Source organism: Kogia breviceps, chromosome 3, assembly GCF_026419965.1.
Source record: "Kogia breviceps isolate mKogBre1 chromosome 3, mKogBre1 haplotype 1, whole genome shotgun sequence".
Taxonomy (NCBI): domain Eukaryota; kingdom Metazoa; phylum Chordata; class Mammalia; order Artiodactyla; family Physeteridae; genus Kogia; species Kogia breviceps.
In genome coordinates, this window is record NC_081312.1 from 28,700,876 (window position 1) to 28,726,749 (window position 25,874).

A 25,874-nucleotide genomic window follows, 5' to 3' on the forward strand; every position below is an offset into this window, starting at 1 on the left:
CCTACCTCTGCTCCCTGCGCTGCTTCCTGGGCCTGGCCCAGCATCCCGGGCGTGGGACAGTGAGGAAGTCCTGGCGGGACAAGGCTGAGGAGTGCCCTTTGGAGCGGCTCCCACTTGTTCCCTGGAGGCTAGGCTCTGGCTTCATGGTGGCAGGTTCTTCTAGAAATGTGCTCCCCAGCCAGGGTTCTGCTTGGTGGAGAACATCCCTGGGCTTGTCTACACTGGCTGTCGGGGGACTTGCTCTGGACTGGCTTGAGGCCAGCTCTGGGGGCCAGGCCCAAGGGGGAGGTCGGGATGGCTGCAGGTTTGCAGAGCAGTGAGTACTGCAGACCAGGCGGCTTTGCTTTTGCTTCCCTCACTTGGATGAGGTGTCAGTGGGAAGGAAAAAAATCAGACAAATGGAAAAAACAAAAAGTTTTTACACAGAACCCCTGCCAGGAGTCCTGAGAGTCCAGCCTCTACTTGGGGGCCAGCATGTCTGGGCGTCCCAGTCCCTCAATTGCTCACTGCCTTCCTCTAGGGGAGATGGGAAGAGGAACAGAGAGATGACAGACTACTGGCTTGCCTTGTGGTCTTGTGCAAGTCACTCAACCTTTCTGAACCTCAATGTTTGCATCCATAAAATAAGCAGGATGAAACTCTCTCACACACAGGCTTGTTCAGTAGGCTGTGCGTGGGGACATCCTTTGAGAATTGTCAGGAACAATACTGTCAGAGCAGATGCTAAATCCGAGAGCCTGGGCATTTCTTTGTTGGAGGTCGTTTCCCTGGCTCCTCCATTCATTTTTTTTTTTTTTTTTTTTGTGGTACGCGGGCCTCTCACTGTTGTGACCTCTCCCATTGCGAAGCACAGGCTCCGGACACACAGGCTCAGCGGCCATGGCTCACGGGCCCAGCCGCTCCGCGGCATGTGGGATCCTCCCGGACCGGGGCACGAACCCGCGTCCCCTGCATCGGCAGGCAGACTCTCAACCACTGCGCCACCAGGGAAGCCCCATTCATTTTTTACAATCACAGAATCGTGGATTTTAAACTGGAAGGAATTTTAAAAGGTCATCCGGTCCAGTCCCCTGGCATAATTATCTTTATTTTGCAGATGAGACTACGTTGTCATTACTGTGACATGTCTGTCATACCATGGTGCAGATAAACCCTTTTCCTCCTGGGTAAGGTGTGAGCTCCAGATGCACACAGGTGCTCCCGCCAGTGAAGGGATGGAAGAGGACAGGAAGGTCATGCCCCTTAGAAGCAAGTGTGGGGTTCTGAAGGTTTCTAGGCAGAAGGTACCAGTGTCATCTCTGTCATCCACTGGGGGTAGGGGGAGGGGCATGGTGGGGAAGGTCCTTGCCCTGCAGGTTCAGAGGGAGCATGAGAATCACACTCTGCTGCCCCTCCCCTTCCCCCTGAGAAAGCAAGGGATGCACCTGCTTCTCAGGACTGGCCACAGGGGAAAAGCAGCTGCCAGGACACAGTGTATTCTTCAGTGGTTTCTCCTTCAAAGAAGAATCTCCTTCTGACCCATCTCCTTGGGGAAAAGAAAAAACAAATGAAAGGAACTAGGAAAAAAGGGCTCCCTCCCCAGGACTTTCTCCTGGCCCTGGAGCCTCTCTGTATGTAGGTGCCAGCAAGAACCTCCTGAGTAGCAGAAAGGTTTCCCACCTTCCCGCCAGTTAAGGAGGCATCAGGGGATGGTAGGGAAGGTAGGCGAAATATAGGCATGCAGTCAAAAGCTACCTAACTTGGGCCTCAGTTGCTAGAATTAAACCAAAGAGCTTTTCACACCTAAGTAATCAAGACATGGGTCTTTTATAGGGGCTGGGAACAGTTTCTCAATAACCTTAACACCACTAGGATGCTGATAAGCCAAAAAGTGAAGCTTGGGGAGACTGTTAATGAAGTGCCTTGGAGAGGATTAAGCATGCTTTACCGTATCCAAAACGAGAGAGTTTTCTTTGTGGAAGAAAGCGACTTGTGTCCTCCCCAACATCACACACATACTTTCCTGGCAGGCCCGCTGGGTTTCCAAACATTTCGTCACCGTCTCGTCCTGACCTTGGTGTGAAAGGAAAGAGCCGCGTGGCCTGATGGTTCCAGCAAAGCCATCGGGGGCGCCGGCCTGGACTGGGGGAGGGTGGCGACTGACTTGGGAGTGGAGGTGAGGTCTGCTGGAAATCCCCAGCCTGGGCAGCCGCCGGAGGTTTAAAGACGCCTTCTTCGGCCTTATTTGGTCGCAGGAAGTGGGCGGCGCCGGGCCTGCTGGCTGAGAGGCAGACCCGAGACAGTTGTGCTGATGAAGTGGTAGAGCTGGTTCCTGCTCGCCGCCGTGCCGCGCGCGCCGGCCCGCCGCTGGGCGCTCCGCGCTCCCAGCCCCGAGTTGTGCAATCCTTTGTAGCACGCCAGAGAGTCCTCCTCCTTCGCTGTTGCCTCTCGCCCTCTCTCTCTTTTTTTTTTCAAGCTGTGAGCTCAACCGATGAGTCAGAGCAGTGCAATCCTGACACTGCATCGCAGGACTGGGGGGTGACACGGAGGGAGGGAGAGCGATCGCGAGGCGGACGCCACGGGCGCGGGGTGCGCCGAGGCTCCTGTGCCGGGAGCGAGGGGTGACAGCCCGCGCGTCCCGCCCGGGCCCTGCCAGCAAACTTCCCGGCCTCGGGAGGCGCGAGCTGGCAGAAATTCTGCGAGCGTCGCGGGGAGGCGGCGGCGCCTGTTTGTTTTTAAAATCGGGAGTGCGTGCAGGCGGCTGGAGCCTGGGAGGCGACCGAAGGCGGCGGCCCGCGGCGGAAAGGGGACAGCCGATGCCGGAGCTCGGGTAGGAGCAGGGTAAGTGGGGCTGTTGGGCCGGCGGCCGAGGCCTGCACGCGGCTCGGCGCAGAGCCCGCCCTGGCTGCGGCGGCCAAGGGACCCCGGGCTGCGCGCAAGCAGTGGCGGCTGGGCGCGCGGGCTGCAGCTCTGCAGGCGCGGCCCGGAGCGGGGGCGCGGAGCTACGGGGGGTGCGGCGCGGCAACTTCTGCTGCCCGAGCGGCCGGGGAGGGGGCGCGCGCTTGTGTACGTGCGTTTGCCGCCCCGCCGCCCGCCCCCTCGGCGGCCCGCACCCCCCGCTCGCAAGTGCCTATGCAGCGCCAACCCGCCGTGTTTGTGCAGCTACGCAGCTCGCGGGCGGCCCCCGCCCACCCGGGCGCGGCCCCGGCAGGAAAACCCTCCCAAGCCACCCGGCCCGCGGCGGTAGCTGCGGCTCCTCCTCCGCCTGAGCGAAACGTGGTGTCCGCCGGGACTGGCTTGCGTGACCGAGCCTGGGTCCGGGAGGGTCCGGAGGGTCTCGCGAGCTGCGGGAACTTGGTGCGGGAGCCCTTTCCCTTTCCCGTGTGCACCCGAGAGCGGACGTGGAAACCGCACGCGCGTCCGGAGTTTGGGGGACAGAGGTGCAGGGGTGGCAGGGAACCGGGGCCAGTGCAGCTGAGGCCTAAGCTGGAGCGTTTAGGGCGGGCGGACCGGCCTCATCCCGGCGCTGCAAGGTGCTGGCGCACCTCAGACCTGTCATCCTTCGCCCAACCCCTCACGCCCTGTGCAGCTGCGGCCTGCGGAGCTCTCCCGCCGCCTCACCTTGTGCTGCGCTTGGTGGTGCCTGTGCGGAACTCGGGAGCCCGGGGTTTTTTTCCTGGAGCCTGCTTAAGGCCGGCTTGGTGGCGGTAGTCATACCCGCCTTACACTCACACATCCAGGAGCGTGTGCACCAGGTTGCACCTCTAGGGCCCCCTCCAGGCTTCTGGATTAAGGGCCTGAAGCTTTCAAGCCTCAGCCCCAAGGAAGCCTCAGGAAGGCAGACCTAGAGGAGATACCTGCCACTCTGAAGTGAGAGCCCTTGGGTATTGCAGCCCAGCCTCCAGAGTGAGCTGCTGCAAGGATGAAAGGGGAAGTTACTCTCCCCCATTTAAAACTTTGTCGGTCACAACTTTAGTGGCTACTTCCTGCTTCCACCGTCCCACCTGGGACCTGTGTGCCAGCCTGTGCAGCCTTGCTCAGGGGACGGTGGGATGGGGGAGAGCTGGCTGGCCTTGGGTGACTCTGGAGGCCGCCTAGGCACGTGTGTGCAGGGGATCCCTGTTGGCAGTTGTGGCTGGAGGGAGGGAAGGTCTGGCCTGCTCCAACAGGGGGAGCCTGACCTGGTGGCAGCCTGGAGGTCTGGCCTCTCCTTGGCCCTGCAGCTTCAGGATTGAGACTGGAGGCCTGATGAAAGTGGAAGAAACGCAGCTCTGAGGAGAAGCCTCTTCTCCCTTGTGGGGCTCCGGCTAAGGGAAGGAAACCACTTGTCTTGCTCCAGAACCTCCTAGGGATGGTGTGCATGTGCTGCTTTAACATCAGAGAAATGCACCCTTTTCACAGGCTTGTTAGATGGCTTCAGGATGAAGGGGAAAGAAGAAACGGTCCCTGGTTGGGAATTTGTGGATCCTCTTTTTCCTACAACTCTGGACAGTGAACAATAGGGGTGTAAACACTCAGTTACTGTGATAAACCATCTCATTGTATGGCTCTGGCCCAGTCTCCACTCTAATTGGATTGGCCTCTGGCGCGTTACTGTGGTCTGAGTAGCTCCCAGAGGCCAGCGGGGTGAAGAACCTGGAGGGTTCCTCCCCACCTTCCCCAACCATGCAGCTTGCTCTGGGACAACCTGACCATTGCCAGTGTGGTCTCTACAAGCATCGGGAAGAACCCACACTCCTCCTGGTTCTGTCAGCGCCTCACCCCACCCTAGGAAAGAGTGCCCTGGAGTGCCCATGGGGATGAGAGTTCAACTTTTTTTTTTTTTTTGCGGTACGTGGGCCCCCCACTGCCGTGGCCTCTCCTGTTGCGGAGCACAGGCCCTGGACGCGCAGGCCCAGCGGCCATGGCCCACGAGCCCAGCCGCTCTGCGGCATGTGGGATCCTCCCTGACCAGGGCACGAACCCGCGTCCCCTGCATCAGCAGGTGGACTCCCAACCACTGCGCCAACCAGGGAAGCCCGAGAGTTCAACTTTTAAATGTGGGGATTTAAAAATAGCTTGAGTGTTTAGCCCTGTAGGCTGTTGCTTTTAATAAATGGAGAAACAAAAAGGCAATATGCAGTTACAGATTTCATCTGAAGGCCTCCTGTGGCTGCAGAACTCAGGGAAGGGGTGCCCAGTGGAGCCAAGGCCTCTGGGCCCCTGAGTGGGAGGATTGGCAGGGGGGTGCGCATGGAGCAGAGTATCCTGGAAGGGGAGTGGGTCCAGTCCAGGAATCTTTGGCATTGATAGCCCCTCTCCTGCAGTTGGGTCTCCCAGAAGGAAACCTTGCTCCTGGTGGAATGGGGATGGCCACAAGTAGCTGGGAGATTCCTGCGTATCCTTCTAATCCTGTTTCAAATGTCACTTCTTTGGAGAAGCCTCAGCCTTCTTCTGAATACTCATTTCCACCTTTTATAGTCATTTGTGTACATACTGTAATGTGGTCAAAACATAAACTGAGAGCTAGAGTTCCTATACCTTCAAAGAGTTGAGGCGAGGATTTTGCAATATACATCAAATGTTGAAAGCACATTTCAGTATTATCATAGCTCTGCTCTAGCATACGCTCTATATTGTTCCCACAGTGTCCGGCATCTAGTAGGTGTTTATTATATGTTAGCTGAACAAATGAATGAAAGATCTCCATCCAGAAAACGTGGACTTAGCATGTGGTGGGCCCAGTGAGTCCTGCTGCGACATTCATACTGTGCCATTGCTTTCAAAAGTGTTGGTCCATGTGTGAGTCTGATGCTGGTGAACCCAGTCTCCTGACACTGCGCTATGGCTGGCCTTCTGGAGAGTGTGTCCCAGTAATCCTGACCCCAATGGGACCTCAGGGTGAAAGAGTGTTGGAGCCTCCTGCCTGGGAGTCTGCTAACCTGGGCATTTCCTTTGGCCAGGCCAATTGGCATCCTTCCTGTGTGTGCTCGAATTAGTATAGAAGCAGCCTGGGGGCTCCATCCTTCCCTGACACTCCACAGCCTGCAGGAAATGCAGCCAGGGGTCGTGTTCCATTGGAAGAGTTGCTTCTGCACAGGCAGGATCGCGCTGGCTGTGTGGGGTTGAACTAAATAAACTCCTCGAGCTGGGCTGGAGCTGGGTGGAGTGTGCTGAAATCCCCAGTTCTTTCTTGTGGGATCTGCATTTGCATTCGAAGCAACATTCAGGATATCGTGAGACTGTGAGCTCATTTTATGAATCAGAAGCATTACAGCATAACTTCGGTGTTGGAAACTGCTCTTTGGAATCCAGATCACCCTCCCTCCACCCCCAACACACACACACACTTACAGGGGGTCTCACAGTCACACACTTGGGAACAATAACAGTTAATGGGACATCAATTCAGATTCCAGAGCCATCAGGCAAAACTTGTGCACACCTACTTCCACCCCACACTCAGAATACCATTCCTGGATGGTGTGTGGACAGTAACCTGGGCAGTGACTCTGAAGGAAGCCTGGCAGGGGCATAGGAATGAGGCCTGGGCAGACCTGGGTTCGTTCTTCAGCTTCCCCACTTGCTGTGTGGCTTTGAGCATTGCTTAACTTCCTGAGCCTCGGTTTCCCCACCTATAAAATGGGGATGATAATAATTACTCATAGGGTTGCTGCAAAGGTTAAACAAGATCATGCATGCAAAGTGACTGGCACACAGTAGGTACTCAACAGATGATGGCTAGCATTTCACCAGTTCCTACCAAGCCCAGCTCCTGTTTGCCTTTTGCTCCTTCCAGGGAAAAGGAAATGAAGGGTGTCCTGCTTGTGGTAGGAGGGTACCCTTCCAGGCCACTGGGCTTATGTAAATGAAACTCATTTTTGAACTCCCTAGGCCCTGGGCAAAACTGTGTGATGCACTCCAGCCTGGACCAGCCCAGACCCTGCTGCCTGTGTACTTTTGCAAGGGATTCTGTCCCTGCAGCAGAGCATTAAGGGCTCAGCTTCCCAGAGATCAGATTGTGCTCTCGGGAACCTGCCCGCCCAGGCCTCAGGCTGAACTGCTCACGTGGGTAGGAGGAAGGCTGCTTTCTAAGCCAAGGAAAAAATCCCCTTGTCTTCGCTTCACCTGAAGCCTCTCAGTGTGACCTCAATGGAGTTTGGGTGGAGCCTGGGGTGGGAGTTGCTCCTAAAAGCACTTCGACTGTTTCACCAAGTAACAAGGGTGGAGTGGGAGGGTGGGGGGAACACCAAGATATTATATAAGAAGAAAGTTAACACATGTCTGAAGAGAGCTGGGGTGTTGCAGGGGTGAGGGTCGGGGGCTCCCTGCGGGACTCAACTTACTGGTTGTGGCTTTCGGGGACGGGTGGGGAGGAGAGGGGCTGGAGGCCTGACCCGTCCCAGGCAGTGGTTCTTGATCTTGCTCTTCCTGGAACGGATCCTGGTGCTACGGCCAGCCAGCCAGCCGGGGAACGTGCTCCCTGTTCGCTCAGCCTTTCTCTCCAGCCACAGGGAGCTTGTGGTGAGTGTTATTTTTTCCAGGCAATGCTTCTTCCTTTAGGAGTCTCAGGAAGGGGGGAGGGGAGCAGCCAGGGCACGTTTGTCCTGGCCGAAGCTCGAAGGAGAGAGGAAAGTACAACAGGCTTGCAGCCAGAAGGGGGTTCCCTCTGAGGCCACCCATCTTCTCTGGGGAAATGGGGTCCAGAGAGGAAGGAAAATAGGGATTTCGATTCCCAGCTTTTTCCAGCAGCTGGGCAGACAGAGACCCCAGGCCAGCCTGTTGTTGCCAGAATTTGCCAGTTCCTGGGAGAGGAAGGCCCTGGAACTCAGAAGAGATCTCAGAAACGGCTTGAGTGATAACTCAAAATCCTGCGAGTGCAAGTAGTCTGGCCTTTCTCCCCCTTCCTCCTCCTCCTCCTCCTCCTCCCCCCCAGCCTGCCGGCAGCTCTTGGGGACGCATCTGGCTGGCCTCCGATCCTCCATCCCACCTGACCTGGCTTTGTCTGACCTCTTCAGCTGGCCCTGGGTCCTAGTTCTGGGCTCTCCAGCTCCCAGGAGTTACCCAGAGCTGGAAAACACTTTGGGACATCTAGTCCTTCACTTTAAAATGGGGAAGCTGAGAGGCAGCAAGTTCCTTGAGGTTCCATAGACTGTCCCCACTTTCACTTCACAGAGGAAAGCCTCCTCTGTCCTGCCCCTGGTCCCTGCCCCTCCCAGTTTCGAAACGGGGAAGGGCCGCTTCAGTGCAGGAAGAGCCCAGAGGAATACTGTCTCGGCTCCTGGGTGTGGCCGTCTTCAGCTGGCTCCATAGTTATTCGTCTGTTTGTGTGTGTGTGAGTGAGTTTTGTGGTTTGGAGACTGGATCTGACTGAAAGCAGAAGTACCCATGCTCTGTGGGCTGTGCAGCGTGCAGATTGGACTGTACAGGGACAGTTGGGAGAGGAAGAAGGGGCAGAGGCCCCTCTGCACGGTGGCTGCTGGTGCTCTTTTTGTCCTTGCACAGTGCTTGCACACTTGAGTGTAAACAGCCCTTGCAGGTTGCTAGCAGCTGCCTTTCCTTGCTGGCTTTGGGCAGAAGAGGTACCAAAAATAACTAGGAGGGCACTTCTACTTGTAGGACTTTCACTGTGGTGGCCTCAGGGCAGGCTTACTTGCTTCCTGCAGGCCCCCGTTGCCTCTGGCATCCCTGTTCAGACTTTCTGTGACCACCCTCTCCCCAGCCTCCCTCAGGTGATGGCACTTTCCCTTTTATTGCTCTTAGAGGGAGCCCGGGAGGGTGGAGGCTCCACTATGGGCTTGGAAGCTCTGCCAGGTTTTATCTGGGGATTCCTGTCCCGCCATGTCCCTGCAGGCCCTGCTGGCACAGCTGAGTTCCGGGGAGGCCTGTGCTGAGTGTGCTCCTCCTGGGTCCCTAGGCCAGATGCCTGCAGAGCCCAGCACTGTTGCTGGGATTCCTAGTGCCCCTGTCCTGTTCCTGTCTGGTCAGCCCTGCTCTCAGCCGGCTGTGGAACTGGAAGAGGCCATTTCATTCCCTTCCAGGTGTTGAAGACTAATAATGAATGATCTGCCCCTGCCCAGCAAGGGGGAAATGAGATCACATTTATCGCGCTCTTACTTTGTGCCAGAGGCACTCCATACATATATATATAAATATATATATATAAAACCCTCATTTAATCCCACAATAACTATGAGATGAAGATATTGTGCCCATTTACTGGTAGGGAAACTGAGCCCCACAGAGAGGCAGGTGACTGGAGAAGCCAGGACACATCCTGTTTGACTCCAAAGCCCCACCAGGCAGCTCCCACACTTCTCCTGGCTATTTTCATGTGCACAGGGAACAATGCTTTGACCCTCGGAATGAAGTGTTGATGGTAGGAATTCAGGCACCATTAGCTGGCTGATAGGGGAGATATTTTGGGCTGGGAAGGGTGGGGAAGACCCCTCTGAGGCCTCCCTCTCCAAACACTTTACAGGGTAGCGAGAAGCCCATCCTGAGCCACGAGGCCCTGCTGTGCAGGGCGATAGGCACATGGGGGTCCGCTGTATATGTGTGTTGGGGGGGGATTGCTGGGGAGTCACTCGTGCATGGGAGGAGTGGAAAGGTTTAGTTTAGCCCTCCCAGAAACCTTGCAAGCATCTCCATCTCCCCAAATAGCCCAGCCTCCGTAGTCTGAGAACAGCTCTAGGACCATAGGCTGTGAGTGGGTGGGATCTTGGGCCTCCCTTCGTGGCTGCTGGGTCTATCCCCAGGGCCCATCATGCTGGCTGGCTTGGCTCAGGTCCCAGAGAGCCTGGTTGGTGTGTACTCGGGCTTTGGGCTGGATGCTCTGCTGGTGCCCGGTGCCAAAGGCCTCTGGGTGTATTTCAGGAACAATAAAGAATAAATCAACACAGGAGAAGAGGGCCTGCAGCAGCTGCTCAGAGACTGGAGAAACGCAAGGAATGTGTGAGCATTTGGCCGAGGTCCTGGATCTTGACCGGGACCTGAGAAAGGCCGTGACACTGACTGAATGGCTGGACGAGGGGGGGCAGGTGGCTGGCTCTCTGTGCCCGCTCTGCAACCCGTCTAGGAGGCCCCAGGCAGCCATGTTAAGAGCCACCCCACCTCTGCTGGCAGCAAGGTTTTGTTCTTCTTGGTCACTAGCAAGTATTGGGGAGCCATATTATCCCCATTCTTATCCTCCAAACCAGCAGGATGACCCCCTGAAAAAACTCCCCTCCCCCTCTCCCCCCCAGGCCATCAGGTAGGTCTTAGCTCCTTCTGGAGCTGGACAGGCAGATGAGCCAGAGCTGATGAAGACACCACAACTAGACAACCGCTCCCGGCACCCCCCCCCACACACACACACCTGCTTCCTTTCTCCTGAGAAGAAGAGGCAGCGGAGCCAGGTCTGAGGGAGTCCTGAGAGTCAGAACGTCCCCTGGGAGGCCCTGACCACAGCTCTACCCAAGTAATGAGCCGTGTGTTCTTGGGCAAATCATGTTACCTCTCAGGGCTTCAGTCCCATCAGCCGTGAAATTGAGATTTGGACCATTGATCTTTGGAGTGGGTGGGCACTGTCTGTCTCCCTTATTTAGGATGTGCAATGAGCAACCTTTATTTAGTAGTTTCGCTTATTGAGAGGAAACCCTTCTGAGAGCCCCATGCAGAGAGGTGGCTTGTCATGCTGGGGCTGATGCTCAGTGCCCTGGGTGGGGGGCATTGGCACCAGTAGGAACCCAAGCATGGACTGACTTGACCCAGATTTCAGGGTGCCAGGGGAAGGGACGGGAGCCTGGGCCCCGTGGGGATTAGGGGCGAGTCACGGCTTTATGTTTAAAGAGCTGTTGGCCAACTGTGGGTGGAGAGTTGGAGGGTGTGGGAGGGATGTGGCTTCCTCTTGAACTGAAGATGTTGAGCTTCACAGGTTGGCCCAGTGGTGGTAATCACCAGTAGCACCTTCATTTTCAAAGCCACTCGCCTCCCAGGCCTCTCTCACTCACCTTTCCTGACCAGCCACACTTCTAGGACATGACTGGTTTTCAGGCCAGCTGAAGCCGCTCTCCAGGGAGAAGATGTGAACAGCCCAGAGGCTGCTGCCATCCATCCCAAATAGCCTGATGTGTACCCAAGCAGGAGGCTGAGCCTGAGGCCCTGCGGAAAAGGCTCTGGGTTCCAGTCCTGGCATTGCCTCTATACTCCTGTGACCTCAGATCTTCAGGTGCCTCTTTGAGAAACGGGAGTGTAATAATACCTGCCTTGCTGTGAGGATTAAACGGGATCGTGTGTGTAGAGTGCTCAGCACTATGTGCTTGGCACGTAGTAGTGCCCTCAAGAAGTGTCAGAGGTGGAGATGATGGTGAAGTAGAAGCCTTACATTTGTGATGTTGAGGTTTCACTTTGGCTCCAAGCTCTGCCCAGTGTCTTGCCAAAAGGTGGGGCCTCCTAAATGGAGGCATGAAGCATTGTTATTGGTGTCCTTGATTCTGGGCCTTGATTCTTGCTCCTGTCTGTGTATTGGCAGGCAAGTTTCTTTCCTTCTCTGGGCTGCTTTGTGGAACAAGGAATTGGACTGAGTGAGCTGCAACATCCCTTGATACTCGGAATCTGTTCAGCTTCCACAGCTATGCCCTGCTTTGGTGGTTGGCTCTGAAGAGAGGCACAAGCCACCTTTCTCCATGTGGTGTGGAGGCTCTTATTCCAGAGGGTGATCCTGCTGACTGCAGCTCCCAGCTCACGCCTGCAGTCCTCCCACCTCAAAGCCCTATGGGCTCTCCTAGCTTCTAGGGGGTCTTACAGATGTTCACGATCTCTAGGGGAGACTGTTTCTGCAGGCTGGGGCTGGGATTATTTCTTGGGAGGGAGTGTTACATACTGTGCTCTACTTGCAAATGGCCCCAGGAAAAGCAGCAGTTCTGGGAGGGAGCATGAGAAAGGGGAGGACCCACAGCTGGCTTTGTGGGGTTCTCATGTATAGCATTCCTTCTGAAGCCCACAACAAGTGTAGATTTGGGATTTTTCTGGAAGGATGATGGAAAGACCAGGGACTTTAAAGGCAGACAACAAGATTTTGAATCCTGCTTCTGCCACCTTAATAACAGAGCCTCAGTTTCCCTCTGTAGAATGGGAACAATGAGATGCCTGGGTGGGAAGTTTGTATGCATGGATTAGGGTATGTCAGGTGCCTGGCGTGGGGAAAGTGCTCTGTATATGTTAGCTTCCTTCTTTTGGGAAGGATCTGCCTTTTGGACATTCCATAGACTGGCTGGGGAAGTGAAGTTATTTTCTTGTGGCCGTCTTCCCAGGGAGAAGTAGGGCTGAATAACAAGCTGTTACAGCCCTAAAGGGCTCTCCCTCTCCAGCTGTTTTGATTCCGTGATCAAGATTGGGGTCAGGTTCAGTGTGTGTCTGGTGTGGAGCTACCCAGGCATTTGCAAAAATCTGAGATCTGCAGCTTCCTAGGGCTGTGCAGAAGGTGTGGAGAATATGGTCTGAGTAAGGAAGGAGTGGCCTTTCTGAGCTGAGAACTTGACAAGTTACTTCTAACTTTCATTTCCTGTAAATTCCCCAAATTTTCTTCTATTTTTGATTTCTAATTTTATCTCTGATTGGAGAACATACTTTGTATGATTTCAACCCTTTCAAATTTATTGAGACTTGTTTTATGGCCTAATTTATGATCTATCCTGGAGAATATTCTATGTACCCTTGAGAAGAATGCATGTTCTGCTGTTGTTGAGTGGAAGGTTCTATGGATATCTGTTAGGTCTATTTGCTTTATAGTGTTCACGTCTTCTGTTTCCTTTTTTGATCTTCTGTTTAGTTGTTCTATCCATTCTTGAAAGTGAAGGCTCAAACTCTTATTGTTGAATTGTCTGTTTTCCCCTTCAATTCTGACAGTTTTTGCTTCATGTATTTTGGGGGCTCTGTTGTTAGGTGCAAATACATTTATAATTGTAATGTCCTCTTGATGGGTAGACACTTTTGTCATTATGAAGTGTCCTTCTTTGTCTCTAATAACAGTTTTTGTCTTAAAGTCTATTTTGTCTAATATTAGCATAGCCATTCCCAGCTCTCTTTTGGTTACTGTTAGCATGGTATATCTTTTTCCATCCTTTTACTTTCAACCTATTTGTGTCTTTGAATCTAAAGTGTGTGTCTCTTGTTAACAGTTGGATCATGGGTTTTTTTAAACCCATTTTCTCAAACTCTGCCTTTTAATTGGGGTGTTAATCTATTTACATTAAAGTAATTATTTAAAAGGTGGGATTTATGTCTGCCATTTTTGGTATTTGCTTTCTGTCTAATGTCTTTTTTTGTTACTCCGTTACTGTCTTCTTTTGTGTTAAATAGATACTTTTGAGTATACCATTCCAGAGCTGTAAAATGGGACAAAGAAGAATGAGGGTTAAATAAGATGTTGCCAGCAAACATGGGCACTCAGTTGGGCCTTAGGCACTCTAAGAGCCATAGGCAGCCCTAGGGCTCATGGGACCCCTCATGCCTCCTGTGCAGGGCAGGACACCCTGGCAGGTGGCTCCCAGGGGAGTGAGGAGCAGTGGGTCCTTGGAAACTGCACTGTGCCAGGCCCTGACCCTCTAGCCGTTCCCCTGCTCCAGCACCCGGGCACCACCTGGGCTGCTTAGGAAGCCTTGTGGATTTCCCACCTTGATTTCCCCCTGTTACCAGACCCATGAACTAATAATCTCTCAGGGTAGGTTTGAGAACCACTGCTCAACACTGACAGGCAGCAGAGTGTGATGGAGACTGGTTTGGACTTGGTAGGCTTGGATTAGAATCCTGGCTCCTCACAAAGGACCTCCGGCTGTGACCTGGAACAAGTTACTTTTCAGAGCCAATCTTTCCTCATTTCTCAGATGGGGATAAGTGGTTATACAAGTGAGCAGTACTCACACACATTGGACACATGGGTAGTGCTGGTGGCTACTGTTTATTGTGGCAGTTGCTCATTACAAAGGTGATTCCTGGACACAGGCCTTCTCCACCCATGCCCCCCACCCCAACCCCCGGCTCCCAAACTCCTCAAAGACGGAAACCATTGAGTGGCGGGTCCTGGACCAGACACTGGGTTACCTGACAACCAGTTCACTGCCCTCTTCATTGGGCCACACTGCCTCCAGGCCCTGCTTCTCCCAGCCTTGCTGCGGAAACAGAAGGAAATTGCAGGAATTGCAGAAGCCTTGTGAGCTAGTGGTTAATAGCGAGTAAGAGCACGAAGATTCAGAAAGGGTGAGAACAGTATGTGTCGGAGGGCTGCCTGAAAGAGGTAGGCTTTGAGGGAGGCAGATTGTTAGAGTGGAGGCAGGGCTTCCAGGCAGAGGTGACAGCTCCAGCAAAGGCTCAAAGTTGGGGAACTCTCCCCAGGGTCACTTATTCCCTGTGTGTATCTGGAGCCCCAGGGCAGGCCACCTTGCGTGATAATCAATGTGTGTTTCTGTTTTCTCCCCCATTGGACTGGGAGCTCTGTGTGGGTAGGGACTGTACCTCATCTCCTGTGTCTCCCCAGACCCTGGCTTACAGCCAGTGCTCAGCAAATTCTTGCTGAGTGGATGAAGGGGCAGTGGGCAGACCTGCAGGGCTACAGAGGGTGTGTGTTTGTGGGAGGGCACAGTAAGCAGGGCAGGGCCATGTTAAGGGAGGTCTGTGTGAATGGCCTTCTCTGTATGTTGGTCTGGGACAGTCTGGCACTGGGCCTCAGGCACAGACTCCAGGGAGCCCTGCCCTAGACCTGCTGTTGAGCCAGGCCCTTCCAGAAGGGCAGTGGGGAGCTGGAGCAGCCTCTGGTGGCGTGAGCCCTGTAGGGCATAGAGAGGATTGTGAGGTCCTCATGAAGCCCTCTCCAGAGGCTCAGTTACTGAAGGGCTGGCTGCAGGGACACTTGCTTTGTCTCTTCTGGAGAGAGCCTAATCCTGCCAGCTTCCATTTTACCCCCTAGGAGTCCCAAGTCCTGTAGAAGGGGGTTTCCTGAGTTGCCTGTGATCCTTTGTGGCCCTTGTCTAGGAGGGAGGCAGCCAGTCCCCCCCCACCCCCACCCCGAGTATGGGCGGAAGCTGGGCCTGGAGGCTCAGTCCTTTCCTGGCTCTGCCTACGACTCAATGTTTTCTCTCTGCCTCAGCTTCCCTCCTATAAAACGGACCTGGCTATCCTGACTTTTATGGACATCCTGGGGGTGTTTGTGGGGTAGTCGGGAAGGAGATGATAAAGGTAGATGCCTGAACGAAGCCCTGGGCGGTGCATCATAAGGCAAAGGATTTCCTCTTACCTGTATCCCTTTAAAAGCATCTCAGTGTTGGCATTTTTACAGTCAAAGCTCAAACTTTAGGCAGCTCGAGCCCTGGCCAAGCCTCTGAGCCTGTCCAGCTTGATGGCTGAGCCCCTGGGACTCATGATGCGCTGGCCTATAAGGGCTAAAGTTCAGTCTGGAGAGGTGATAATCCAGGGACTCTCTCTGGACTGGGAACGGGTACAACACGGGGCCTGCTCTCTCACGCCCCCAGGGGAAGTGACACTTGTGGGAGGCAGGTCCTCATTTCTGTGGCTGGCGTCTCCTTCCTTATTGGTTTTACATACCCCTTGAGAACAGGACTTGTATGTCCAGTGGCTTGGAGAAATGGGGCCCTGCAGCCTGGGTGTGAACTCCCAGTTAGAGGGGGTGCACACAGCATGGAGATCATTGCACTGTGCCCAGAGGCAAGGTCTACCTAGGGCCTGGGCAACTCTAGCTGGCCCATGATGGCAATTTCAGGCCACTCGCCCAGTCTGGCTGTAGCCAAAGGCCCCAGAGTATTTGAGAGAGAGTTTTTCAAGATGTGAGTCTGGACTGGAGGGCCACCTGGGCCATGCAGGGCTCCTCTAGGGAGGGCCCCTCATCACTAACCCCGGGCATCCTAGCCAGATACCGTGGTGTCTTCAGGCTCAGCCCAGCCATGTCAGGGCATGAGATAAATAGATCCACAGGCTCATGTGTCTGGCCTTGGTCTAGGCAGGAGTGGGAAGCCTTGAGGGAAGAAGAATGGTACAGGGGGCAACAGTGGGGCTGGCACTTTCTCAGTTGTCCTGCATGTAGTGTGGGGCAGTGAGTGACAGTCAAGGGGCAAGTGGCTTATGGGCCTGCAAGTGGAGAAGGATTTGTGTTCAGCTTAGTTGGATAGGGCCTGGGGCCACTGATGGGATGGAATGGGGTGGGGTTAGGAAGCTGGGCCTCTTCACTTCATCTCAGCATGATGTGCTCAGGAGCTCTGATATGCATCAGGGAGAGAGACCAGAAGTCAGGGCTGGGCAGGAGCCCACAGTGGATACACTGGCCGTGAGCAGTGGCTCTGACACACCTTGGGTGCAGACTTGAATGAACAGCCTAAGAGGCAGGTACAAGCCAAGTGCCAAGGTACAATGATCTGCAGACTCTGCACCCTGGAGTTCACTGTCTGCTGGGGACTAAGAAATAGGCACCTGGAATTCAGTGTGCTGAGTACAGTCATGGGGGTTAGGAGGTATTATGGGCTCAGAGTATAGTACCTGGCTCAGACTTGGGATGAGGACAGACTTCCCAGAGGAAGCAGTGTCTGAAACCTGAAAGGTGAGTAGGACTTGGTCAGATCAAAAGGTTGGGAATGTGTGCTAGGCAGAGGAACTGCCTGGTCACAGACCTGGAGGCAAAGCAGGAACAGCATATTGGAGCAGGAACAGCACTGAGTGATGGCTCCAGCGTGGAGTGTTGAGAGAAGTGGCAGGAGCCCAAGTCTGCAGGGACCTGGGGGCTGGATAGGGAGTTTAGACCTTGTCCTAAGACAGCCTCTTTGGCGCTCAGTGAGCTGGCCGGCCTAGAGATTCGGGGCTTTGTTGGGTGCCATATTGAAGTCTGTTTGCCTCGGGTTGGAGATGCATGAGCTGTGACTCCCCCTCTTCCTAGTGCTGAGATTGCGGGGCCGGGGGTGGCCCAAGTAAGAGCAGAAGCTTGGAGCATTAGCCTCCCAGGGTCGGGGGGTCCTTCAGTCGGCTCTCAGCCCCAGGTCAGAGGTGAGGCCCCATGGCCTCTGGGACCAAGCTGGGCACCCCTTTCCTGGCCTGTGTAACCTTGACTCACAACAGTCTTGTCTCTTGGATGGCCGCATTCAGTGCCCCAAGCTTGTGAGTGGCCCTGGTCCCCCCAGTGGTCATGCATGGCCTGGCCCCATTGCCCTGTGGTGAGGGCTCACTGGACTCCCCCAGCCTATGTCACGCATGCGGTTGGGCTGCTTATGGCACGTGGGGAGCAGTATGTGTTCTGGTTGCTGTCCTTGGAGGGCGTGGTGTCACCATGAGCATAGAACAGCCAACAGCCTTTTCAGTACCTTCCCTCATGTGTCTGCAGAATACATGTGGTTTCAGCACTGTTTTCTTCACTTAGTGCACATTGCTGCTTCGGTAGAGAGAAAGTGTTTCTCACCATAGATGCTCCTGAAAGCCCAGAGGTCCCTGGCTGTTGAGATCACATGCTGGCTGTGTCTTCTGCCCAGGGCTGTCTGTGGTGTGGTCAGGGACTGGTTGCAGCAGCGAGGCTCCCGGCGGAAGGGAAGATTGAATAGAGCCTTGACAGTCAAACAGACTGATAGAGTGGGTGTGAGTGTCTGGGGCCCCATGATGTCTGTGGGTTTCCTTTTGCAGTGGTTCTGCATCCGTTGTCAGAGGCCCTGCAGCTGGTCCCAAGGGTGAGCTGCCTGCAGGAGTTCCTCATTACACCCTCTTCCCTGCAACTTCAGGGAGTTGGCCCATCGGTTGGGAGCCTTCAGAAAGGACAGCTTGCTTCCTCTTCCTCATTGTGAGGAAGACCAGGCAGACTTCCACCTGAGGGACAGAGGAGGAGGGCTGGGGCAGAAGAAATGGGAGGAAGTGGCTCAGTCCTGGCCAGACTCGCAGGCTGTGAGGTATGAGTGGTGTATGAGAGCTGGCAGCCCCACTTGCAGCCACCAGCACTGAGGCAGGGGTGGGCTTGCAGGGGCTGGAGGGTCCAGGTCTGGAGAATGAGGCGCAAGTGACCAGTGCAGTCTCAGGCCTCCCTGCCAGTGGACCTCCCACACCTGCTGGCGCCTCTTTGAGGCGGCCCACCTTCCCTTCCCTCCCTTCCTGTAGGTCTGAGGGTCTCAGCAGTACCGGCGCAGAATAGGAGAGGTTTACCTGCCAACAGTTCAGGTGCAGGGAAGGGGCTTCCTAGCGCCAGTGAGGAGGGATATCCGTGCTGGGAAAATCCTTGCTCTGAGACTGTCGAGAGCATGCTGTGGGAAGGAGGTGTGCAGAGAGGGCCTGGTGTCTTAGGGCATGTCTTAGGGACAGAGAATAAGAGCTTGGTCTTGGAGTCAGACGGACTTAAATTCAAGCCCTGGCTCTGCAACGTAGTTACCGTGTGACCACTGGCAATTTTTTCAGCCTTTTAGAGCTTGTCTAGCTCACCTGTAAAATGGAGGTTAAAATAACACTGCTTCAAGCTTTGGCTTCATGCTGCTTTAAAAGCTGTTGTGGGAACTAAACGTGCAGAGTACTTAGGATCTGCCTGGCACAGGTGCACTGTTGTTGTTATTATTATTATAACTACTAGCTGTTACTAGTACTGCTACATACCCTACTACATACCCTGCTGCCTTGGTGTGTCCCCTCCCCTCCTACCTCCCAGTCCTCTTCCACTCTCCCCCGCCCCCCCACAACAGCCCAGATAATGACCTTTCTTCTTCGAGGGTCCCAGGTGCGGGTGTCTGTGCTCGTAGCATTGTTAGCAGCCTTCCAATGGGCATGACAGGGAGGCCTCTGCAGAAGCTTCAGCCTCCCCAGAACTGGCCCCCTTGATTTCTTCTAAACAAGTCCCTGGCCCAGCTTTGGACGCCTACTGTGGTGCCAGGAGTGAAGGCCCCCCTCGATGTGTACGGTGGGGGGTGGGAGGCAGAGCAGGCCTGACCAAGCAGCTGCAGGCGAGCCAGCATGGACTGGGGCAGAAGCAGCCCTGCCTTGGATCCCCTTTCACAGACTCCGCCCCCATCTCCCCAGCCGCAAGTGTGCAGTCGCCCTCCCCTAGGCGCCCAGCGGCCATCCCGGCGCCTGGTACCCTCCATCAGGCATGCACGCGCACGTGCACTCAGGCCCACCTGCCACGTGTGCCTTCCCTTCCTCCAAGCCCCAAGCCTGTGCTGTGGCTCACCAGGCAACAGGGCTGCGATGGGGGGGGGGTGCCTGTACTGCTGGGGGAGGGGAGGCTCCCAGTTCCCCGGAGGCACGTGGACCTGCCAACTCCCCCCCGCTCCCCCCCACCCCCTAGCACGTTCTTCCTTCCTCTGTCTTGCTTCTGCAGACACACACGTACTTGTAGTTGGTTCATTCTGATTGGAGAGGCCCAGCCGGACTCCTGTAGCCGGGACGGCCCCACCCTGCAGCTTCACGATGGCGCCCAGGGTTGTTTCCAGTCTGGGGGCTGCCTTTTGGGTCTCTGCTTTGTATTGGCCTGGCTGTCAGGGAATGAGAGTTTAAAAGCAAGAGAAAGGGGTTTGTTCAGAAGGCGGTTTCTGTGGCCTCAGCACTCGCTGCTTGTCCGAATCCTCCCCCGGTGGAGGGGCCTGGGTGACTTGGATGCCCTCCTAGTCTCCCCCTCCCCCAGCTTCCATATGCGAGACAAAGGGGGTGCGAGCACGGAGAGTCGCTCTCACTCACAGCAGGGCCGGGAGCTGAGGAAGGAAATGGAGGAGGAAGTTCCTCCCCTTCTGGGTGCTGGGTGAAAGTGAAAGGCAGCAGGGGGTTGGAGTGAGTCACGGCAGCCGCGGGAGGGGAAGGGCTGGGGAGCTGCGGAAGCGTGCGGAGAAGCGATAGCATGGCCGCCTCCCCGGGGCCAGGGGCATCGCCGGGTGTAGCCAGGGCTTCATACCAGAGCCCGCCCGGCATGCCCAGCCAGCCCTCCTCTGCGCCTCTCGGCTGGTTTCCTGGGAACTCCCGGGGCTGCTAACGATGACCGGGGGCATCTAGGTTCTGACGTCTGAGGTCAGCCTGGACCTTCAGATTTATTCGCGGGGGCTTCCTGAGCTCCCCTCCTCTGCTAGACCAACTGGCTCAGGATCAGAATCTTAGCATGGGGAAGAGGTGGGCCATGTAGCTCCCACCCTCACCAACTTCCCAGAGAGGCAAACAAAACAAAAGACAAAACCAACCCTCTCTGAAGAAAGAAAAAGTCTTTGAAAATACACGCAAGGTATAGGTGTAAGTTATAACTTGCATGTAAGTAATAAAAACACATGTAAATTATAAAATACTGGTCTCAATTCCTCTGTAGCAGGATAAATAGAGCAACCTTTTTTTTTTTTTTTAATCAAGTTAGAAAACAAACGCAGGAACACTGTGAGCACTTTAGTCACATCATGTCATGGAGAAACCTTCTGGACTTAAGTTCTAGAAATCTGCACACACCCCCCCCCCCCAATATCGTAGCTATACTTGTCCTTTGCTCAAGATGCCAGGAGCTCTTTGGCAGTGGAGGAGGGTGGGTGGGGACTGCTGACCAGCTACCAGGCCAGATCCTGTCTCCAGTCAGCCCAGGTTGCAAAACAGGTTTCCATGCTTGGTTGGGGAACACTGGCAGCCACAGTTCCACCCAGCAGCTCCTCCCAGGGGTGGGGTTAGGACTGCACACACTCTTCTGGGGCCTCACCTACGGAAAGGACATGGACCCAGGACTCTGCAAGGGCCTGGTGGAGCTCCCGACCCATGGGCTGCACAGTTGGGAATGACTAATGTTTTCTCCATTTCCTGTCTGAGAGGTGCATGGAGTGTCAGAGGAGCCATTGGCTGAAAACACTTCTGCGGGGTCTACTGGGGAGGCCGCTGCCTGGATAGATGTGAGAGGACCTGCTTGGCTGCCCAGTAGGCTGGGGCCTGGCTTCAGAGGAGTAGGGAACCCAGCATGGCCTTTGTTACCCCTTGTCCCAGCTTGACTGCAGGGGCTCAGGCTGGATCTCAGCCCCACTTGCCCCCTCGGCAGGAGCTTTTGTGCAGTGCACAAGTTACACAACCAAACGCAGCAGTCCTGGAGACTAACCAGGAGGGCGAGGTGGTGGGACAAGGGAGAGTCCCAGAGCACCCTGGGGGATGTTGCCGCCTTCTGGTAGCTTCTGGTAGCTCCCCCAAGGTCCTGGCTCTTGCCTCACCAATGCTGCTCTGTGACCTTGGGCTTGTCCCCAGGAGGCAGTGGAACTGTAGGACCCTTGAGACCCTCCCCTCACACTTGTGCTGCCCTCTGGGGCATCCTGGGAGGCTGTGGCTGACACTATTACTGTTCTGTCTGCAGGCTCCAGGGCCCTGTGGAGCACCATGAACTGGGAAGAGTAGAGGAGCCTGAGAGCCTCTCTGCCAAAAGGAAGGAAGCACCAGCAGTTCTTTCTCCTCGTGCCTGACCGCATCATCCAGCGTTTCCTCTGCCCCCTCTGGCTGCTGGACTAGGGCCAAGCTTCCAGCAGGACCATCCCCCAGGGGATGGGCAACTGGTGAAGTAGGTCTCACTGCTGGGGCCCAGTTGGCCACACCATGAACCTCCAGGCCCAGCCCAAGGCTCAGAACAAGCGGAAGCGTTGCCTCTTTGGGGACCAGGAACCAGCTCCCAAGGAGCAGCTCCAACCCCTGCAAGCACCACAGCAGCCCCCAGCCCCTCCACCGTCCAGAGTGAAGGAGGAGCCTTACTTTGCGCACGAGGGTCCGGCAGGGGCTGCCCCCGCCTCCCAGCCTGTGGAACTGCCCCCTTCCAACAGCCTGGCCCTGCTGAACTCCGTGGTGTATGGGTCTGAGCGAACCATGTTGTCTCAGCAGGTGGGCTCGGTCAAGTGGCCCAACTCTGTGATGGCTCCAGGGCGGGGCCCGGAGCGTGGAGGGGTTGGGGGTGTCAGTGACAGCGGCTGGCAGCAGCAGCCGGGCCAGCCTCCGCCCCACTCGACGTGGAATCGCCACACCCTGCCCCTTTACAGTGGACCCAAGGGAAGCCCTCATCCTGGCATGGGGGTCTCGACCTACTATAACCACCCTGAGCCACTGAAGCGGGATAAAGCCGGCGGGCCACAGCTGGACCGCTTTGGGAACGCTGTGCGGCCAATGGTGCCGCAGAAGGTGCAGCTGGAGGTTGGGCGGCCCCAGGCACCCCTGAACTCTTTCCATGTGGCCAAGAAGCCGCCGAACCAGACACTGCCCCTGCAGCCCTTCCAGCTGGCGTTCGGCCACCAGGTGAACCGGCAGGTCTTCCGGCAGGGCCCATCGCCGCCCAACCCCGTCGCCGCCTTCCCACCGCAGAAGCAGCAGCAGCAGCAGCAGCAAGCGGCCCTGCCCCAGATGCAGCTCTTTGAGAACTTCTACCCCATGCAGCAGCCACCCTCTCAGCAGCCCCAGGACTTTGGCCTGCAGCCAGCCGGGCCGCTGAGTCAGTCCCACCTGGCTCACCACAGCCTGGCACCCTACCCCTTCCCCCCAAACCCTGACATGAACCCAGAACTGCGCAAGGCCCTCCTGCAGGAGTCAGCCCCGCAGCCTCTGCTACCTCAGGCCCAGATCGCCTTTCCCCGCCGTTCCCGCCGCCTCTCTAAGGAGGGCGTCCTGCCTTCCACCACCCTGGATGGGGCTGGCACCCAACCTGGGCAGGATCCCGCCAGCAACCTGTTCCTGCACCACTGGCCCCTGCAGCAGCCGCCACCTGGCCCCCTGGGGCAGCCCCATCCTGAAGCTCTGGGATTCCCGCTGGAGCTGAGGGAGTCGCAGTTGCTGTCGGATGGGGAGAGACTGGCACCCAACGGCCGGGAGCGGGAGGCTCCCGCCATGGGCAGCGAGGAGGGCACGCGGGCTATGGGCACAGGGGACTGTGGGCAGGTGCTACGGGGTGGGGTGATCCAGAGCACTCGACGGAGGCGCCGGGCGTCCCAGGAGGCCAATTTGCTGACCCTGGCTCAGAAGGCAGTGGAGCTGGCCTCACTGCAGAACACAAAGGTGAGAGTGGCATGGGCTGGGGGCAGACCTGGCAGAGGGCAGGGTGAGCTGTGTCTGAGGCCAGGGGAGAGCAAGCGACTCCAGGGTCGCAAGGGCAGTTTTCTCCCTTCATTGAAGGAAATGAAAGAACCCATCCATTTCAGGGAGTTCTGAACTCTCTGCATGCAAAGAATCTCTAAGTAGGTGTATCCATACCTGAAGGGAAGATGGGTTTTATACACATGCAGGGTTGCAGGCAGGAAGATGCAATACACCATCGTGGGTTGCCTTCTTCATTTGGGACTTGCAGGGTTGGGAGTAGAGGGAGGTGAAACCGTTTCCAGATCCAGTATGCTAAAAGACAAGAATGTGGTAGTGGTTACACAGGTGGTTATACTTGTCAAAATGCATCAAACTATAATTAAAAATAGGTGCATTTTGTTGCGTGTAAATTACACAGCAATAAAGTTGATTGGAAAGAAAAGACAATCTAAATGGGGAAGAAGAATGAATAGAATTTGAGCACCTATGTTGTACTTGGAGTTTCTTATCTTTGATCACAAGTAATTTCTCATCAAACCCTATGAGAGGGATGCTGGCATTTATCCCATTTTATTGCTAAAGAAGCTAAGGCCCAAGTGAGATTTCTCAAGGTCACAAAGGTAGGACAGAAGCTAGTATCTGACTCCAAAGCCAGTGTTTGCCCCTTCCCTCACTAGAAGTCTCAACCCTAGAAGCCTATAGGGCCAGACCTATATGTAGGAGGCTGCAGAACTTGACTTCACTCCGGTCAGTTGCCAGTGGGGAGATAGATCCAAAGACCACCCTTACCTTGCCATAGGTTCCTTGCTTGCTTTCTTTTGCAGAGATATGTTTTGAATATATAGATACTATTTCACATGCCATGCACTGTATAGACCAAGCAAAACACATCTATTAGCCACTTTTGGCCTGAGTTGGCCATCTGGGGATTCCTGCTCCAGGCCAGGACGGGGGAACCTGGCAGAAGGGAGGTTATGGAGAGTATTTGGGAATATGGTGGGGGAAAAGGTGGTCAGGGAAAGGCCAGGTTGCCAAAGACCATTGGGAACCATCATGGGTGTTTGAGTCCTTGAATCAAACGGGATTAGGGGTCCCGGACCAGATCAGGACTCACCTTCTAACCGTCTCCATTTCCTCTCTCTCTCCTTCTCCAGGATGCCAGTGGCTCTGAGGAGAAGCGGAAAAGTGTATTGGCTTCAGCTACCAAGTGTGGGGTGGAGTTTTCTGAGCCTGCCTTAGCCGCCAAGCGAGCACGAGAGGACAGCGGGATGGTACCTCTCATCATCCCAGTGTCTGTGCCTGTGCGGGCTGTGGACCCGACTGAGGCAGCCCAAGCTGGAGGTGTTGACGAGGATGGAAAGGGTCCTGAACAGAACCCCACTGAACACAAGCCGTCGGTCATCGTCACCCGCAGGCGGTCCACCCGTATCCCCGGGACTGATGCCCCAGCACAGGTATGAGAGGCGCCCCATGCAAACAGCTCAGTACTTGAGTGCTCCTGGGGACCTAATATTATATGGGGAAAAGGAGAACATGGCAGTATAGGAAGGATTCAAGTCTCCAATGGGGATATTATTTATATTTTCCAAACAAAACTTTTGGACAAATGAACTTACGAGGGACAAAGACACAGTTTTATACTTGAAATTTGGACTGTTTAGGAAAATCCAGAATGTGTGAATCTCTTTTATTTCAGGTCAGCAAATTTTGATTTGGCCTCTGATATGGGTCAGGCCTTGTGCTAGGTACTGGGATGTAGAATTGTTTGCTTGTTCTGTCATTACAAACATGTATGTTGTACTCTCCCACTAAGATTGAGGTTTTGTCTTTTCCTTCTTAGTTCTGTGAGTATTAGTTTTATATATTTTGATGCAATGTTAATGGTATATTTATTTAGAACTGGATTAGACACTTTATCATGAAATATCTACTTTGTCAGATATTTCTCTTCCTTTCTGTTAGTGTGGGTGGGAGGAGGATGGGATGTGTATCTTTTCCATCTTTTTACTTTCAGCCTTTCTGTATCCTTCTACTTAAGGTATATCTTTCAACTGGATTTATAATTGGGGTTTGTTATCATCTGTTTTAACAACCTTTGTCTTTTCGTTAGAGCATTGATATGGTTTACATTTAATGTAATTACTGATAAACTTTGGTTTAAATCTGCCATCCACGTATCCCATCCTGCCTTTTCTTTCTTCCTTTTTTTTTTCCTCTTTCTTTGTTTTCCTTTGGATTGATTGGGTTTGTTATTCCATTTCCCCTCTTATTAATTTATTAGTTATATACTTATGTATTACTCCTTTAGTGGGTACCATAGCAGCCTTTATTACCTGGATTTCTATTAGAGAACTAAGCCCTACAGAAGGGGATTTGAGTGACCATTTTCTCAATTATTTGGAGGATGGTACATAGCTAGTACCATCCTAGATGTGTAGGAGAGAAGTCAACTTTTTACATAGTGAATGCCTTATGACATTAGAGCTTAATCCTCTGGTGGAGAAGGGTTCCTAGAGATTAAAATGCATTCTTAGCTTATTGAAATATAATATAAGTTAGTGCTTTGCGTCATCTTGGACAATGCAGAGTTCTTATAACCCTTTAACTCCATTTTCCCCTCACCCCTAACTTGTAGAATTATTGACATGAATTTTCATTCTCTCTGTATTTTAACATTGATAGTACATTATAACATTATGATTTTGTTCAGTTGTTGTTCATTTTAGATTTATTCAAATACTTAAGAGTGTTTTGTTGCTTTTTATTTCTTATATCTCCAAGCTTCCATGTCAGTTCATTTATATGCTGTTTGAAGAACATCCCTTAGTATTTCCTTTAGTGTGAGTCTGTTAGTGATAAATTTTATTAGTCTTTGATTGTCTGAAAATGTTTTTGTTTCATCTTTTTTTTTTTTT

At 54.3% G+C, this 25,874-nt stretch overlaps 2 protein-coding genes across 8 annotated transcripts in view; one reads left to right on the plus strand and one right to left on the minus strand.

Moving 5' to 3' along the window:
* Positions 1 to 25,874, plus strand: part of MIDEAS (mitotic deacetylase associated SANT domain protein) — a 64,816-nt gene that overhangs the window by 23,800 nt on the left and 15,142 nt on the right. For 4 of the 7 annotated variants that reach the window (XM_067028167.1, XM_067028169.1, XM_067028166.1 and 1 more), the window contains 2 exons: positions 21,263 to 22,938; positions 24,114 to 24,413. In XM_067028167.1, coding sequence (XP_066884268.1) covers positions 21,499 to 22,938; positions 24,114 to 24,413 — 1,740 coding nt within the window. In that variant the 5' untranslated portion in view covers positions 21,263 to 21,498. Of the gene's footprint in view, positions 1 to 2,175; positions 2,821 to 7,459; positions 7,483 to 21,262; positions 22,939 to 24,113; positions 24,414 to 25,874 lie in introns of those variants that run through there. The other 3 variants (XM_059055789.2, XM_067028168.1, XM_067028171.1) reach the window with 3 other exon arrangements.
* On the minus strand, positions 1,067 to 7,943 carry LOC131751958 (serine/arginine repetitive matrix protein 1-like). Its single transcript, XM_067030602.1, has 3 exons — positions 7,758 to 7,943; positions 1,928 to 3,109; positions 1,067 to 1,525 (listed from the first exon to the last, which is right to left on the minus strand). Exons 1-3 carry the CDS (start codon positions 7,941 to 7,943, stop codon positions 1,496 to 1,498), a joined length of 1,398 nt encoding a protein of 465 aa, XP_066886703.1. The 3' UTR covers positions 1,067 to 1,495.

Coding starts and splice junctions, on each gene's coding strand:
- LOC131751958 (XM_067030602.1), bottom strand. CDS start 7,943: ATGGAGGATCGGAGGCCAGCCAGATGCGTCCCCAAGAGCTGCCGGCAG. Junction 3,110..7,757: donor CCTTCCTCTCCCAGGAACTG/GCAAATTCTGGC, acceptor GGCGCTGCATAG/GCACTTGCGAGCGGGGGGTG. Junction 1,526..1,927: donor ACTCTCTCGTTTTGGATACG/GTAAAGCATGCT, acceptor CTTTTCCCCAAG/GAGATGGGTCAGAAGGAGAT.